This window comes from Oncorhynchus keta, chromosome 17, assembly GCF_023373465.1.
Source record: "Oncorhynchus keta strain PuntledgeMale-10-30-2019 chromosome 17, Oket_V2, whole genome shotgun sequence".
Lineage (NCBI taxonomy): Eukaryota > Metazoa > Chordata > Actinopteri > Salmoniformes > Salmonidae > Oncorhynchus > Oncorhynchus keta.
In genome coordinates, this window is record NC_068437.1 from 10,516,607 (window position 1) to 10,533,969 (window position 17,363).

At 41.3% G+C, this 17,363-nt stretch overlaps 1 protein-coding gene across 1 annotated transcript; it reads right to left on the bottom strand.

Moving 5' to 3' along the window:
- Positions 1–3,566: 3,566 nt before the first annotated feature.
- Positions 3,567–14,799, bottom strand: LOC118396413 (nucleobindin-2-like). The gene is made up of 13 exons (XM_035790594.2): positions 14,480–14,799; positions 12,973–13,110; positions 12,550–12,657; positions 12,178–12,310; positions 11,384–11,481; positions 10,015–10,200; positions 7,081–7,171; positions 6,858–6,916; positions 6,698–6,790; positions 6,484–6,573; positions 6,173–6,343; positions 5,493–5,553; positions 3,567–5,293 (listed from the first exon to the last, which is right to left on the bottom strand). The coding sequence occupies exons 2-13, from the start codon at positions 13,108–13,110 to the stop codon at positions 5,181–5,183; spliced, it is 1,341 nt and encodes a 446-aa protein (XP_035646487.1). The 5' UTR covers positions 14,480–14,799; the 3' UTR covers positions 3,567–5,180.
- Positions 14,800–17,363: the final 2,564 nt, after the last annotated feature.

Here is a 17,363-nt window from a genome sequence, read left to right on the forward strand (position 1 = left end):
ATTGCTAGGTAAATTAGTCTAGCCTGCTGTCTAAACTTTGTAGTAATCATGGCCAAATTGCTGACTGGGCACGCAAGATATGTGTCCAGGGGCACTGACCTCTTGATTTTGTTAGTCACTCTCACTCAGATATCATATGAACGTGGCATAATGCTGCGTTCACGTGTGTGTCAGAACTTCCTATTTCTTAAATATGATGTCATAAAAATGACTTATTGTCATTGATGTACATTCTGGCCAGAACACTTATACTACAAACCAATAAGATTTTAGCGAGCTTGATAAGTTAACTAATGTTGCTTGCTTAACATTGACAATATTGTCAGACTAGCTACGTTATCTATATTGATAGGGTTGAGTTTGTCAAAGACGGATTTTGTTGTCATCTTTTGGTTGAAAGGTAAAATGTCAGTGGTGAAACGTCACAACCCGGCAACTCGGGCCACAACATTTTCTCTGAGCCTCCCACTTGTAATTCCGACTTGGAGGGTCATTCAAGGGAAACTTCCCAGTCAGAACTAGGAATTTCCGATAACACTGATAGCATGTGAACGCGGCATTTGTCATGGCAAAATATGTAGAATTGCAGGAAATTTGCTTTAAAACTGCCCATTTCTCTCTCCACCCAATGCAAAAATGAGTAGAACGCCATGAAATGTGTTTTTAAACTTTAAACGTTTCTCTCCGCCCCATGGTAAAATGTGTATAATTGCAGGACATTAACTTTAAAGCTGAACTTTTTTCTCTCTGCTGCCAAGGTGGACATTAAAATGTTTTGCAGGCCCAGGAAAATGCTAAACGGCACCTGTGTAATATATCCCCTCGTGAAGGCAGGGGCCCTCTCTTCGAAATCTTTATGGGGAGGAAGTGATTATTTCCCATGTTAACAATTCAATATTGGGCTATGTACAATGCTTGCCTGTTTCAATGAGACAAAATGGTGACGAAAATAAATTACAGTGCCTTTGGAAAGTATTGAGACCCTTTGACTTTTTCCACATTTTGTTATGTTACAGCCTTATTCTAAAATGGATTAAATATAAAATAAAAATGCACATGACAGCCCACCCAAGATTCTCTGGTCTGATGAAACCAAGATTGAACCCTTAAGCCTGAATGCCAAGCGTCACGTCACGTCTGGAGGAAACCTGGCACCATCCCTACGGTGAAGCATGGTGGTGGCAGCATCATGCTATGGGGATGTTTTTCAGCAGCAGGGACTGGGAGACTAGTCAGGATCGACTGAAAGATGAACGGAGCAAAGTACAGAGAGATCCTTGATGCAAACCTGCTCCAGAGCACCTAGGACCTCAGACTGGGGCGAAGGTTCACCTTCAAACAGGACAACGATTCTAAGCACACAGCCAAGACAATGCAGGAGTGGCTTCAGGACAAGTCTCTGAATGTCCTTGAGTGGCCTAGCCAGAGCCCGGATTTTAACCCGATCGAACATCTCTGAATATACCTGAAAATAGCTGTGCAGCAAAGCTCCCCGTCCATCCTGACAGAGTTTGAGAGGATCTGCAGAAAAGAATGGGAGAAACTCCCCAAATACATGTGTGCCAAGCTTGTAGCGTCATACCTAAGACTCGAGGCTGTAATCGCTGCCAAAGGTGCTTCAACCAAGTACTGAGTAAAGGGTCTGAATACTTAGGTAAATGTGTATTTCAGTTATTTTTTAGAATTTGATAAATTAGCAATTTCTAAAAACCTGTTGTTGCTTTGTCATATTGGGGTATTGTGTGTAGATTTGAAAAAAAAACACAATTCAATCAATTTTCGAATATGGTTGTAACCTAACAAAATGTGGAAAAAGTCAAGGGGTCTCAATATTTTACGAAGGCACTATATATACCCGTTTTTGCAACACAATGATGCAAGCAAAAATACATTTGGGACTGATTTGTTCGTAATAAAAATGTGTAGGGCAGAAACAGGCCAGTTATCTCAAAATATATAGGCCAATTATCATTTCTACAGAACTGGTGGTTAAAAAAAAATCAAAAATAATAATTAATATCATATATACGCTGAGTTTACAAAACATTACAGACTGACCAGGTGAATCCAGGTGAAAGCTATGATCCCTTATTGATGTCAATTGTTAAATCCACTTCAAACAGTATAGATGAAGGGGAGATGACAGGTTAAAGAAGGATTTTTAAGCCTTGAGACAATTGAGACATGGATTGTGTATTTGCACCATTCAGGTGTTCCTAATGTTTTGTACACCCATCTAGTCCCTAAAGCCAACACCTCATTCGGCCGCCTTTCGTTCCAGTACTCTGCTGCCTGTGACTGGAACGAATTGCAAAAATCGCTGAAGTTGGAGACTTTTATCTCCCTCACCAACTTCAAACATCAGCTATCTGAGCAGCTAACCGATCGCTGCAGCTGTACATAATCTATTGGTAAATAGCCCACCCATTTTCACCTACCTCATCCCCACAGTTTTTATTTATTTACTTTTCTGCACACCAATATCTCTACCTGATCATCTGATCATTTATCACTCCAGTGTTAATCTGCAATATTGTAATTATTCCCCTACCTCCTCATGCCTTTTGCACACATTGTATATAGACTCCCCTTTTTTTCTACTGTGTTATTGACTTGTTAATTGTTTACTCCATGTGTAACTCTGTGTTGTCTGCTCACACTGCTATGCTTTATCTTGGCCAGGTCGCAGTTGCAAATGAGAACTTGTTCTCAACTAGCCTACCTGGTTAAATAAAGGTGAAATAAAATAAAAAATAAATAGTAGCGGATCAGACCCCCATTTGCCTCCAAAACAGCCTGAATTATTTGGGGTCTGGATATGTTCAGATACGCTGTGGCGTTCAAACGTTGCTGATTTGGTATCAATTGGAAAACATTCCCCACACCATTACACCACCAGTCTGAACCGTTGACACCAGGCAGGATGGGGCCATGGACTCATGCTGTTCACACCAAATCCTGACTTTGTCATCAGCATGAAGCAACATCAACCGGGATTCGTTGGACCGGGCAATGTTTTTCCACTCCTCAATCGTTCAGTGTTGGTGATCGCGTGCCCACTGGAGTCACTTCTTTTTTTTAGCTGATCGGATTGAAACCCGGTGTGGGCGTCTGCTGCAATAGCCCACCCGTGACAAGGACCCAAGAGTTGTACGTTCCAAGATGTCGTTTTGCACACCACTGCTGTAATGTGCCGTTATTTGTCCGTTTGTGGATCACCTGTTGCCTTGCACCATTCTTGCCTTTTTCCTTCCACCTCTTTCATCAACAAGCTGTTTTCAACCACAGGACTGCCGCTGAATGGATGTTTTTTACCCTTTTATCACCTAGCTGACTATTGCCATTTCCTGTCTTGATTCTAAATGTGTTTTTAATAGTCATTTGTATTATCATTATTTTTGCCTATGTAGAACTTTGAGATAACACTGCAATGAAAAGCGCTATACAAATGAAATATTATTATTATTATTATATCCCCACAACAGACTTTGGTCCTAAACTGTGATCATAATATATACTCTCACAAATAAAGACAAGGTCACACACAGAAATACAGACACTGGAAATGAAGATAAATGACACATTCAGGACTCCTTATTATCACTATTGTCCCTATCACCCACAATGAAACAATTTACAACATTCTAAGTCAACATCAAATGGGGCATTTTTGTTACACAAAAACAATTAGCAGTTTGTGGCATGTAAACATTCTTTCGGCCAATATTAAATTACTACAGTACCTTCTTAATGTATCTCTGTACTACAGTAATGTATCTGTGTACTACAGTAATGTAGCTGTGTAATGCATCTGTATACTACAGTAAGGTATCTGTATGTATCTCTGTACTACAGTAATGTATCTGTATGTATCTGTGTAATGTATCTCTGTACTACAGTAATGTTTCTGTATGTATCTGTGTAATGCATCTCTGTACTACAGTAATGTTTCTGTATGTATCTGTGTAATGCATCTCTGTACTACAGTAATGTTTCTATATGTATCTGTGTAATGCATCTCTGTACTACAGTAATGTATCTGTATGTATCTGTGTAATGTATCTCTGTACTACAGTAATGTTTCTGTATGTATCTGTGTAATGCATCTCTGTACTACAGTAATGTTTCTGTATGTATCTGTGTAATGCATCTCTGTACTACAGTAATGTTTCTATATGTATCTGTGTAATGCATCTCTGTACTACAGTAATGTATCTGTATGTATCTCTGTACTACAGTAATGTATCTGTATGTATCTGTGTAATGCATCTCTGTACTACAGTAATGTTTCTGTATGTATCTGTGTAATGCATCTCTGTACTACAGTAATGTTTCTATATGTATCTGTGTAATGCATCTCTGTACTACAGTAATGTATCTCTAGCTTAATGTATCTGTGTAATGCATCTCTGTACTACAGTAATGTATCTCTAGCTTAATGTATCTGTGTAATGCATCTCTGTACTACAGTAATGTATCTCTAGCTTAATGTATCTGTATGGGCAATTATTAATATCAGGAATGAATCAGCAAGGTTATCAGAGTAAACCATCTCCAGGTAAGGTTCTACATTATTTATCATGACAGCATACTATCAAGCAGCATATCATATCATAATTGACATTCATTTGACCCACCTCCGTAAACTATTTAACCAAAATGTATTTTGTATTGTAAACAAATCTTTCCCCACAGAAATAATCCCACGGGGTAGCATACCTAACTAGGTAGAAAACAAAACATTGCACGTATTCAGGAACAAAACCCTCTTTTCAATCATCCCAAATGACTTCCCATATCATGCTGGTTGTGGCAAGAGGGAAAATAACTAATAACAAAAGAGTGGATTGTCTACAAAATGCCTGGTTCAGCAATTATTTCAAGTCTCGTTGGTTGTGCTGGCTGTTCCTGCCAGCTCCGGAATGCCACGACTGGAAGTGGGTCAAAATCTAAGGCTTCATTCTGATTGGTTTAGCTGGTCTCTGGAAATTGTTGGACTGTATGTGTGCGTCCGGGTATATTGTGGGACCGTAGAGCGCCGACAACACATTAAAACTAACTCAAACGGATTCGTTGCAAGATTAATTTACACACGTATGCACACAAAAACACATGAGCGCACACACACGTACAAACACACACCAAGAGATTCACACACACAGAAAAAGTTGCCGGGCCTGCTAAGAGTGTGCAGGTAAGTCTTGGTGGTGACTCGGGGGTAGAGGTTGGCTGTCTCCTGGTAGTACTGGCAATGATTGACCTCCAGGGGGCACTGCTACTGTAGCTCCTCCATCTAAAGCACATCATCGTGTTTGAAACAGATAGGGGAAAATCCTAACTTCCTCGAGTCAAATTTTCACTTCGTCTTCCATTGACATCAATGCTTGGCTAAGTGAAAATTTGACTTACGAGGAAGTTAGGATTCGACCGATGGTCATTATTCATGTTGGCAATACTAGAGGATGTTATTACTGAAGGCAACTTGTACTGACCTTTGACCTCAACGGCCGCATTTGCTTTTTCAAATTTTATTATCTGCATTTGTTCCACCGCCTGAGGACAAGACAGACAAGAGATGGAGATGTTATTTGACCCCAAGAAAAAATAAAAAAAAGAGAGCGATGACCCAGTTCAAAAAAGTTACAATAGGCCTCCCAGGTGGTGCAGAGGTCTAGGGCACTGCAAAGCAGCGCTAGCTGTGCCACCAGAGACTCTGGGTTCGCGCCCAGGCTGTCGCAGCCGGCCGCGACTGGGAGGTCCGTGGGGCGATGCACAATTGGCCTAGGAATCATGACTATCGGCCGTCTCTCCCGAGCCCGTACGGGAGTTTTTGCGATGAGACAAGATAGTAACGACAAAAGAGAGCGCATTCTAATTAAGCTACAATTTGTCTATTGTAATTATTTACAATAGACAAATTGTAGCTTAAAATGTGCTCTCTTGTTTAGGGTGAGCTAATGTCACAGAATAAAAAAAAAGTCAAATTACGAGTCACTTATTTATTAAGTTATTTATTAAGTAATACTGAGCACTTAATGCTACTGTGTCAAAGCTTGTCTGCTATGGGACTGCAGATGCATTTTGTGTCAAAAGGGTACGTTAGTTGTTAATAGCGGTTTATTCTGACATTTTATAAATGCTAACATTGATATGAGGTACTGTATTAGGTTACCTGCTGCAGCTCGGCTTTCTGGGCGTCGAGTTGCTCCTGCTGCCTTTCCAGTTCCTCTTTCTGTTTCTGCAGAACTACGTTCTTCTGCTTGAGGTTGATCTCCTCCTGGGCCAGCTGCTCCTCAAACAACTTCATCTCCTCGTCCGTGTAGGCTGGGGCCTGCTCCAGAGTCTGGAGAGGAGAAGATGCGGAGAGAGAGGAGTGGAGGGTAGAAGCACCATTATTAGGGTCAATGGCATTCAGTTCCTCTTGACCACTTCAGGCTTCAGCAGGAAACCACACTGAGGTGGCGGTAGTTGCCTGTCCCTTACCTCCCAGCTGTCTGGCTCTTGGAACTCTTTCTTGTTTGTGGAAATCAGGAACTCATCCAGGGAGACCAGTCTATCCTTGTTGGTGTCCACCTGAGTACAGATGAAAGGAATGAAATATCAGCAAATAGGTTGACTGAAGAAGCAGTGTTGATTTTGTGTGTGTGTCTGTATGACTCAGTGACTCCATCATACCCCATCCCTCCTGCCAGCTCACCTCATTCATGACGTGTTCCCTCATGCGCAGTCGCTCCTCCTCCATCTCTGTCATGTCATCCTCTTCAAGATTAGGGCTGTACATCTTCTCCAGCTACAAAAAAAACAACACATTTTTCAACTCTGGGCCTGCTCTGGTTACCACACACACACACACACACCTCTTTAGTGAACAGGGCTTCAAGCTCCTGTTGATCAATGTAGCCATCTCCGTTGTTGTCTGCAAAAAAAAAGAGGAAAAAATAAAATGGCTTCAATGAAAAAAATGTGCTTAATTTGATGATTTCTTAATAAGGTCCATTGTGATTGATGTGTAATTTGAGAACGTGACACAATATTTTAGGCTTTTTTGAACCTGTGAATGGCTACTTGTGTGAACTTTACCGTGGAGTTTGAAGAAGGTCTTGGGGTCAAAGTCATTTGGGTCCAAACCGTCAGACTCCTTCCAGACCTCTTTCAGCTGGTCCTGACTGCCCTACAGACACACACACACACACACACACACACACACACACACTTCACTACTACAGTTTATAGAAATACACATACACAGTGTAAACTAGGGAACCAGTGAGGATTTCCTACGCCGGACAACTTATTGATAATAATCAGCATTTTATACAGTACCAGTCAAAAGTTTGGACACACCTACTCATTCCAGGGTTTTTCTATATTTGTACTATTTTCTACATTGTAGAATAATAGTGAAGACATCAAAACTATGAAACAACACACATGGAATCATGGACTTCAACTGTATACATATGCTCAATCACACAAAACACACATACACATGCATATTGACACCACACACACACTTTCACACACGCTGCTGCTGGTTCTCCTTGCATATAGCCTTCTGAGTTTTTTTTATTGTGTTACTATTTGGGGCGGCAGGTAGCCAAGGTGATAGAGCGTAGTACCTGAAAGGTTGCAAGATCGGATCCCCGTGCTGACAAGGTAAAAAAAAATAATCTGTCGTCCTGCCCCTGAACAAGGCAGTTAGCCCACTGTTCCTAGGCCGTCATTGAAAATAAGAATGTGTTCGTAACGGACTTGCCTAGTTAAATGAAGGTCAAATAAAAATTCCTTGATTTAGCAGACATTTGTCTTACTTTTTAACTCTACACTGTTGAGAATGGGCTCCTATGTAAGCATTTGACTAAAGTCTACACCAATTGTATTATATGATGTGATATATAATAATAACTTTTTATTTGATCCTTAGTGTTCCCCTATCACAGCCATTCAAATCTAACTCTTTTTAAAGTCACCATTGGCCTCATGGTGAAATCCCTGAGCTGTTTCCTTCTTCTCCGGCAACTGTGTTAGGAAGGACACCTGTATCTTTGTAGTGACTGGGTGTATTGATACACCATCCAAAGTGTAATTAATACATTCACCATGCTCAAAGGGATATTCAATGTCTGCTTTTTTTTACCCATCCAATAAGGTGCCCTTCTTTGTAGGGCATTGGAAAACCTCTGGTCTTTGTGATTGGATCTGTGTTTGAAATTCACTGCTCAACCGAGGGACCGTACAATTATTTTTATGTGTGGGGTACAGAGATGATGAAGTCATTCAAAAATCATGTTCAACAATATTATTTGCACAGAGTGATTCCATGCAAGTTATTATGTGACTTGTTAAGCAAATGTTTACTCCTGAATGTATTTAGGCTTGCCATAACAAAGTGTTATTGACTCAAGACATTTCAGCTTTTTCATTTTTGATAGTATTTTGTAAAAATTCCACTTTAACATTATAGGGTGTTGTGTGTAGGCCAGTGACCAAACAATCTAAAATGTCCTTAATTTTAAATTCAGGCTCTAGCACAACAATATGTGGAAAAAGTCAAGGAGTGGGAATACTTTCTGAAGGCACTGTATAGTCCTTGGCCTATGTTGTTGTATAGGTGGAGTTCTCATTTTTTTTGGTTTCAAACCACTTTGAAAATGTTTATCCCAATGTCACACATTGGCCCCATTATTTATAGAAAAACCCATATACAGTAATGGGGTCTTTGTTAGATTAGTATCACTGTAAATTCCTACAGGGTGGTAAAGTTCTAGTCTTATCCTAGATCTGTTTTTGCATTATAGCCAACTCATATGGTTGGCTATAGGTCTACAGAACAAAAAAGATTGAAGACCAGGCTAGTTCATTTGGGGTTCAGTAATTTGGGGTTTAATATCACTGAAATATCTTAGAGGGCGGTTGATTGTCAAGGTAAATGTCTTACATGGTGATTGATTTTGGGTTTAGTTATAGTATCATTGTAAAATCTCAGCCTCCAGTATTTATGCTGCAATAGTTTGTCTGGGGGCTAGGGTCAGTCTGTTATATCTGGAGTATTTTTCCTGTCTTATCCGGTGTCCTGTGTGAATTTAAGTATGCTCCCTCTCCCTCTTCCCTCCCGGAGGACCTGAGTCCTGAGACCATGCCTCATGACTACCTGGCCTGATGACTTCTCGCGTCCCCAGTCCACCTGGTTGTGCTGCTGCTCCAGTTTCAACTGTTCTGCCTGCGACTATGGAACCCTGACCTGTTCACCGGACGTGCTACCTTGTCCCGGACTTGCTTTTTTCGATTCTCTCTCTACCGCACATGCTGTCTCTAACTTTGAATGATCGGCTATGAAAAGCCAACTGACATTTACTCCTGAGGTGCTGACCTGTTGCACCTTCTACAACCACTGTGATTATTATGATTTGACCCTGGTGGTCATCTATGAACGTTTGAACATCTTGGTCATGTACTGTTATAATCTCCACCCGGCACAGCCAGAATAGGACTGGCCACCCCTCAGAGCCTGGTTCCTCTCTAGGTTTCTTCCTAGGTTCCTGCCTTTCTAGGGAGTTTTTTTAGACTGGATTTCTGTACAGCACTTTGACATCAGCTGACGCAAAAAGAGCTTTAAAAATACATTTGATTGAAATGTCCAATACGGTGGTTGATTTAGGGTTTAGTTAATGCAATCATGTTTCCGCCCTTTTTAAGCAAGTAAAGTAGCTGTTGGATAAAACAGCCTGATGGAAACAGCAAATTGTCTGTAAACTTCCCTAAATATTGACCAAACAAAATTATGCTTGATGGGTGGATAATTTTGGGCCAGTGAAACGGTTCATGCAACAAATTGGCAGTGGGAACTATTTTATTGGCGCAATTGTTGATGGAATAGGCCTAACCATCATGTTGGGTATCATTGTAAAAGTCTTACAGGGTGGTTGAATTTAGGTTAAATTACAGTATCAAGGTAAATGTCTCGCATGGTATTTAGCTTTGAGTTTAGTTATCGTAGCAGGGTAAATGTCTTACAGGGTGGTTGATTTTGGGATGGTTTGCGTGTTTCTCCCTCAGCTCTTCGTAGTGCTGTTCCTCGTCCTTGCGTTGCTCCTCGTCGAGGTTCTTCAGGTGCTCCTTCCTCTTGTGCTCCTTCATCATCTCGTACCTCTTAAACTCCTCGTGACGATCCTTGTCATAGTTTTCCAGGTCACTGGTAGCCTATATAAATATCAACCAGGAAAAGGAAAGAATGAGAACTGAACAAATGAAAACAAAAGGACAATTTCAAGTCAACCCCTAGCCTTAGATACCTCTGAAAAGGCTTTAGATCTGGGTAGATGTGGGTTTGAGAAAAAAATAATACCATTTAAGTCCACAGTTCTGTGTCAGAGACTAGTTACCCATGGATCTGGATGGATTTCAAACCAATAAAAAAATGTGGATAGAGACTATTATAGAAGAGACTGAGAAAGGATGTGACATGCTCTTGACGATTAGTTTTAAGTGCAAATTATATTAGTTCACATAGCAACATCACTGATTTCAGACTCATCACTTAGAAGTAGCACGCAACCAAAGGATTCACATTAGGCACTGGAAAGGTCAGAGCTCAAACTGAAATCACTTTTAGTTGAGTGTAAATGTGCAAAATCGTCTTAATTCAGATATCAAGAAAAACAGGAAGTAGGTTTGCATCCTTCTTTACCAAGGAGAAATCTTGAATTTTCAAGTTTAGTTCACACACACACACAACCCCAGGCTCTCTCAACTGTCAAAGCTGATTTGGCCCTTTACCTCTGGCAAGCCAGCTCTCACCAACAAAGGACAAATAGCTCAGAATGCTTCACTACCTCTGTGTAATTAAATCTACAAGTGAAAGCTCAGGATTGTTAATAGCAACAAAAATGTTCATTTGTTCACCATGGATAGAGAGGAGCATTAAAAAAAAGGTCATTCAAAGACCTCTATAGGTCAAATCGACCATTTAAAATGTCCTGGGGACACTGTCGTCCTCTAAACATTTTTCCATGGTCTAACATCACCAGACAGAACACATGTGCATGGTCAGGATGACCTTTCCAATACATTTGCTATTCAAACAATAAGTTAGCTTCAAGACTATAATCCCTTTGGGCTGTTGGCTCAAAATGGATGTCCTAGCTCAGAAGAGTTTAAAAGTTATTTTATGCTTATTCATTCATGAGGCATCAAGTGCAGAGCAAACATTTCAGCTGTCAGGCCATTGTCAGCATGTGCACTTTTAAACTCTTTTCGAGTATGGACCCTGGCATCATTTTGGTCCATGCACCATATGTTCTGAGCAGGGTGGTTTCAAGAACCATTGTGTGGTCATTTTAAACATTTCATCATGTTGTAGTGTGTGTATAAACAACATTCCTACCGATTTAATAAGCTTATCCAGGTCCTCCACTTCGAAGGTGTGTGGATTCATGTGGTTCATGTACTCAAACTGCATGAGCAGCGCCTTGTGGTTCATTTCTGGGGGGGGAAAGAAGTTTCCGATTAGGAGGGAAACTAATTCTGTACGATTTAAGTGGTTACAAATTGCTTGCTGACAACTGCTGCCAAAAAGTATGTGCCTACTTCATATGATGAGGTAATTGTATAGTTATAGCTCAAATGTATCCACATTTCAATCATTGTAATAAATTGTGTTTGTAATAAATTAGAGTAAACTTTACTCGAGAATATTGTACATTATTATCCTCTCGTAACAATAATAAACTAGTCACTTGGTGAGGACACCAAGGAGTTATTAATATTGCGGATATTGGACAATGGTAGTGCAATGCTAAAAGACTGGGCTAAGAATTCACAGGCAGTTGAGAGATTGTTTTGATGACTGACTCTTGCTTTGGCGGTGACCGCAGCCAGGTATTTCTGGCAGTCCCAATATAAGCATGGTCTTGTTTGTGTGCAAGACCATGCTTGTTAGTAGTATCTCAAACCCTCTTCCAAAATGTGTCAACATGGACATTTTCACAACATGTGACACTATTTACTTGCACAATAGCCTCGAGTCACTTCCATTTTCCTATGTGACGGACTACATCAAGCTTCGGATGTTGGTGGTGGATTGCATCATATGTCCTGTCAATTGGACAAAAGTTACTGCTGATAGGATGGCTGCCAGTTGGACAGGAAAGGACATATTTGAACCACAGACCAGCATACCATGCCCTCCCTCAATGTCTTGTTTAGCTTTGATGAGCGTCCGTAGCCTGTTCACCTCCTGCCTCTTCAACTCGTCAAGTTTGGTCCTCACGTGATGGCCGACAAAGTCCAGCTCTTTGGCCAGTTTGCCTTGCTGCTCAGAAACATACGCAACCAGAGATTTGAGTGACCAATAACAATAAATATAAACCGACCAGGAGGCCAACGGGGTCACGTTCATTAGGGCATGCAACAAACAGTTGAAAACATTTTGCAGCAGAAAAATAAAATGAGCATTTCTTATTGGACAAGTCTGGGTAGTCCCTCTGTTTTTTTCCCCCCGTTTGTTACCTAATGAACACAACCCTGCAAATGCTGTAGCTGCTGGGGTACCTTAATGTCCTCCATGTCTGTGTTGTGGAGCTTCTCTCTGAAATGCTGGTCTTTCTCCAGGAAATCAATGACTTCCCTGAGGTAGCGGTCATAGTGAAGCCCCGTGTCCTGAAACAAACAAAAAACGGTCAAAATCCACATTGTAGTGCGTAAGTGGGACAGAGATGAAAGGGGAGAGGTTCACATTGGATTCATATGGCCTAGGTCTAAACCTCCTTCCTTTTCCTGCAGCCCTTCCTCTTTCTTACACATTATTGATGCTCAGAGTGCCTTTCTTCTTTCTTATGCGTTCAAATAGCCTAGCCTTAGCCAGTCTCAAAATATCATTTGTCAAGTATTAAAAAGACAATCTGCTTCCTACACAGTCATTATCACTTCTTCATCAAATTGCACATAAGTATTGCAACACACACACACACACACCACACTCTGTGGCGCCTCAAGTTTCTGCTCTGGGGTTTCCACTTTAGTCTTGTCCACAGCGATGGGCACTGCTTCCACACAGAACCACAAGCTCAGGACGAGCACAGGGCAGCGGCAGAAGGCTTTACTCCACAACATCTGTGTACACAGGAGAACATCACCAGCCTAAGGTTAATAAGTGGCTACATCAACAGCTGCTTCAAGGGAAAGTACACAGGAAAACATCACCAGGCTAAGGTTTATTGGCTACACAACAGCTGCTTCAAGGGAAACTATGAGAACATGCTGAATATAAAACAGACAAATGTCATATTTCACAATTGGTCAAATGAAATAACACTAATTCATTTTTCACAGACATAGAATGGCAAGATGTACAGCATCTGTTTGAGCCTATATGTACGTAATTGATATTGCCAGTTGCCAATGGAGCTCTTTATGTATAGAGTGTATATTACATTCCTAAATGTTTCATAGTGATAAGAACAAATAGGTTTATACTGTAAACATCACCTTCTTACAGTAAGCTCACTGGCCTGGGAAATGGGCCATTGATTTTGCAACCAGTGAACCCACACACACACACACACACACTCCTCCCTATTGACCAATGTGTTGACAAGTAAAATGTTAAACTAGTTTAATCTCACAGTAACCTCCCCATCAAAAGAAAACTATGGTGATTGTGCCACTCACTTGTCTGTGGGATAAACCAGGGAGTGTGTTCAGCAGGACATAACGTTTTGGAACGTTCAGATAGAAATATGTTATGTAGAACAGCAGGACATAACGTTTTGGAACATTCAGATAGAAACATCTTATGTAGAACAAAAATGCCTCTCCGACATGTAGAACAAGGCATCTTGTCCCGAGTGGTGCGGTCTAAGGCACTGCATCTCAGTACAAGTGGCACCACTACAGTCCCTGGTTCGAATCCAGGCTGTATCACATCTGGCCGTGATTGGGAATTCCATAGGGTGGTGCACATTTGGCCCAGCGTCGTCCGGGTTTGGCCGCCATTGTAAATACGAATTTGTTCTTAACTGACTTCGCCTAGTTATATAAAGGTTCAATACAAAATGTAATTAAATGTCGACTCTGTTCAAGGCATTTCTATCGACAACGTTTGGCAACTGAACTTGGCCCATTTCTCTTGGGCTTTAACACCTGAAAGAGAACCTTGTCAACCTGTTTAGGTATTACTTCACGACACGACCACATCAGCAGCATCCAGTAGTTTTGAACCTGTTGTTACATCTGTGATCTAGCTATCTAATTTGATCAGGTCCATATTGTGGGTCTTTCCTGATAATATTCTTGACAATAATGAGTTCTGGCTATATGTGTAAGAAATACCGGAAACATCATAATAACTACTTAAGTGTCGAACAATTAGGCTGTGGATGATTTCCCTTCAACTGGTCCAACTAACGTTACTGAACTGTCATTTATCCATAATAGCATGATAATAAATGTCATTTAAAAGCTAAGAGAAACAGAAACTTACTTTGACAGCTGCCCCTTTCAAGTAATTGTCTGTCACGTTGCACTTTTGAGACGTTAGTTTATCCAAACGTTAAAAAGACTGGAGTCCGTTTCCAGCTGTCATGCACTATACACCGGCCAGAGTCTCTTCCTAACCCTAGTGGTCATCACTAGTTATCACAGCCACAAAGTCACAATTATGCCAAACCCCGCCTATTTAAAAAAAAATATATATATAGTCCTTCTTCTTGATATCCCGAATTTAAAGCTAACCCGAACCATAACCTTAACCACACTGCTAACCTTATGTCTAACCATAACCTTAAATGAAGACCAAAAAACAAACAAAAAAAAATTTACGATGCCAATTTTGACTTTATGGCTGGGGTAACTAGTGACAACTCTTCCTAGTAGTAAGATCAACCTACCGGCTAATTGCCATGGTAACGCCCCCACGTGGCCTCAACTATCCTCATTGGGTAGAAATATTCTCGTCGCTTTGTGAAATAGTCGCATTGGCAGCCAGTTGGGCAGAAGATGTGTCAGTCAAACTGTTCCTCAAACGTGTTGGTCAAGGTGCTATGAAGCTAAATGTACGTGGCGTTTGCAAACCTGTGTGAACCAAGAACAAGTATGGTTTAGTATGAATATATTAAACCCACGTTCACGTTTGTAGGCGATGGGCGTATTCAAGTGGATCACTTTTGTCAAATCGGAGACCACCGCTTTTCAAAGTGTGTTGCATTAAATCAAATCAAAGTTTATTGGTTGCATACACATATTTGAAGATGTTAACATAGGTGCATCAAAATGCTTATGTTTCTAGCTCCAACGGTGCAGTAATAACTAACAATACATGAACAATACACACATAATCCAACATTTAAAAAAATAAAATGCTACTTATGGTTTGTATTTTAAAAGCTAGGTGGGAAAACCACATCACAGTAAGTACAGTCAGAGCTAGTAAAGTGTGAAAAAAAAGTAATGTCTGAGTGTTAGTTTTCAAAGGCATTCTGAATTTAATTTTTCAGGGTGGGGGTCAGAGGGGTAGAGGGTGTGGTGCGAGGGGGGTGCTGTAGAATTATTTAAGATGCTCTTCAAAGAGGTTGGTTTTAAGATGTTTTTGGAAGATAGCTGTCAGGGGGAAGCTGGTTCCACCATTGGGGTGCCAGGGAGAGAAGAGCTTAGACTGGGCTGCACATTCCCCTAGGGGTGGGAGGGCCAAGAGAACAGAGTACTCTGAGAATATGGTGTGTATTGACAGTATGGACAGTATATTAATAGAAAATATATGTATAGCAGTATTTATAAAGGATGAGTTTTGAATAGAATACAGTATGTACATATAAAGTGGGTAAAATGGTATGTAAACATTAGTTGAGTGAATGGTGTTCGATGACTCTATGTACAGTACATAGGGCAGCAGTCTCTGAGGTGCAGGGTAGATTACTGGGTGGTAGCCGGCTAGTGATGACTGTTTAACAGTCTGATGGCCTGGAGATAGAAGCTGCCTCTCGGTCCCAGCTTTGACACACCCTGTCTCCGCCTTCTAGATGGTAGCGGGGTGAACAGGCCGTTGCTCGGGTGGCTAAAGGTCCTTGATGATCTTCTTAGCCTTCCTGTAACACCGGTGCTGTAGATGTCCTGGAGAGTGGGTAGGTTGCGGGCGGGCGGTGCAATTCCCGTACCAGGTGGTGATGCAGCCCGACAGAATACTCTTGATGTTGAATCTGTAGTAGGGTTTATCATAGTCCAAAACATGTATGCACAGTAGTGTTCTAAAATATTGGACTGTTGGCTTTCATACTTTTCTCATTCTCAGCGTAGCTCAAGCAACTTCTCCAACTGGCAACACATTCAAATGAATATAGGAAGCTTACCGGAGCTTACCGGATTGGAAATTGTGGCGAGGTGTGCTTTCGGGCTGTGCGTCTTCGGCCGATGGTGGTCTCAGAGTCAAGTAGCTATGTCACAGTGGGACACCGGACTATCGTGTCTCAGCATCTGTATGATTTAAGCTTTATGGGGATAAAAATTGTCCGACTTGCACCAACAACAGGTTAGAGCATTGGGCCAGTCACCGAAAAGTCGCTGGTTCGAATACCTGAGCCAACAAGGTAAAAAATCTGTTGACGTGCCCTTAAGCACGGCACTTAAAATCCTTAAGAGTCTATTGACGCACCTGCACATCAATCCGATTAACATACTACAAATATACCCATCAAAACTGTTAATTTAAGCTAGAGATATCTGGTTTTGCATGGGCTGGGTCTCAATCCACCACATCCGTCTTTCGGCCTTCGGCATCTGCGGTGGAAAGTGGTAGAGCTAAAGAGCTGTTTGTCAGACCAGGAGACATCCCAAAAATAACTGCTAACTATGAAATGTAAACACAAATCCCTCTGGAACTTTCCTCATGCACACCTGTCCCCTATTCCCACTGATTATTATTTGTATATATGTGCCCTTTGGTTTCCATTGGGGGTCAAATATTGTTACAATGTCCGTTGGTGCGTGTGAGTACCTGTGCTGTGTGTTTTGGGCTTTCGTGCTCTTGTGGATTGAGCAGATGATTACGGGTCTCGTCCCGGGTGTTGATCATTGTGCGTGTGTGTTTTTATTTGAGGTACTCCTCGCTCTTTTGTTTGGGTTTCAACCCTGTGTTTTGTGTACGTGTTTGTTTGGTCTTCGTGCCCTTACACGGCACACCGTAATTTGGGGCGTAATAAAATTATTACACATTCCTGCACCTGTCTCCCGAATTATTGTTACCAACGTGATAGTGTTCTCCGTTTTGAGGTACAACCCCCACAAGTGTCACGGGACTCAACCTCTCCCTCAATGTGATTTAAGACAAAGGAGATAATTGTGGACTACAGGAAAAGGAGGACCGAGCACACCCC

Excerpts from the sequence above, each read along its gene's own strand:
- LOC118396413 (XM_035790594.2), bottom strand. The coding sequence starts at position 13,110 with ATGTTGTGGAGTAAAGCCTTCTGCCGCTGCCCTGTGCTCGTCCTGAGC. Across the intron at positions 12,658-12,972 it reads TTGAGGCGCCACAGAGTGTG|GACACGGGGCTTCACTATGA; the intron begins GTGTGTGTGTGT and ends TGTTTGTTTCAG. Across the intron at positions 10,201-11,383 it reads TGGATAAGCTTATTAAATCG|GCTACCAGTGACCTGGAAAA; the intron begins GTAGGAATGTTG and ends ATATTTATATAG.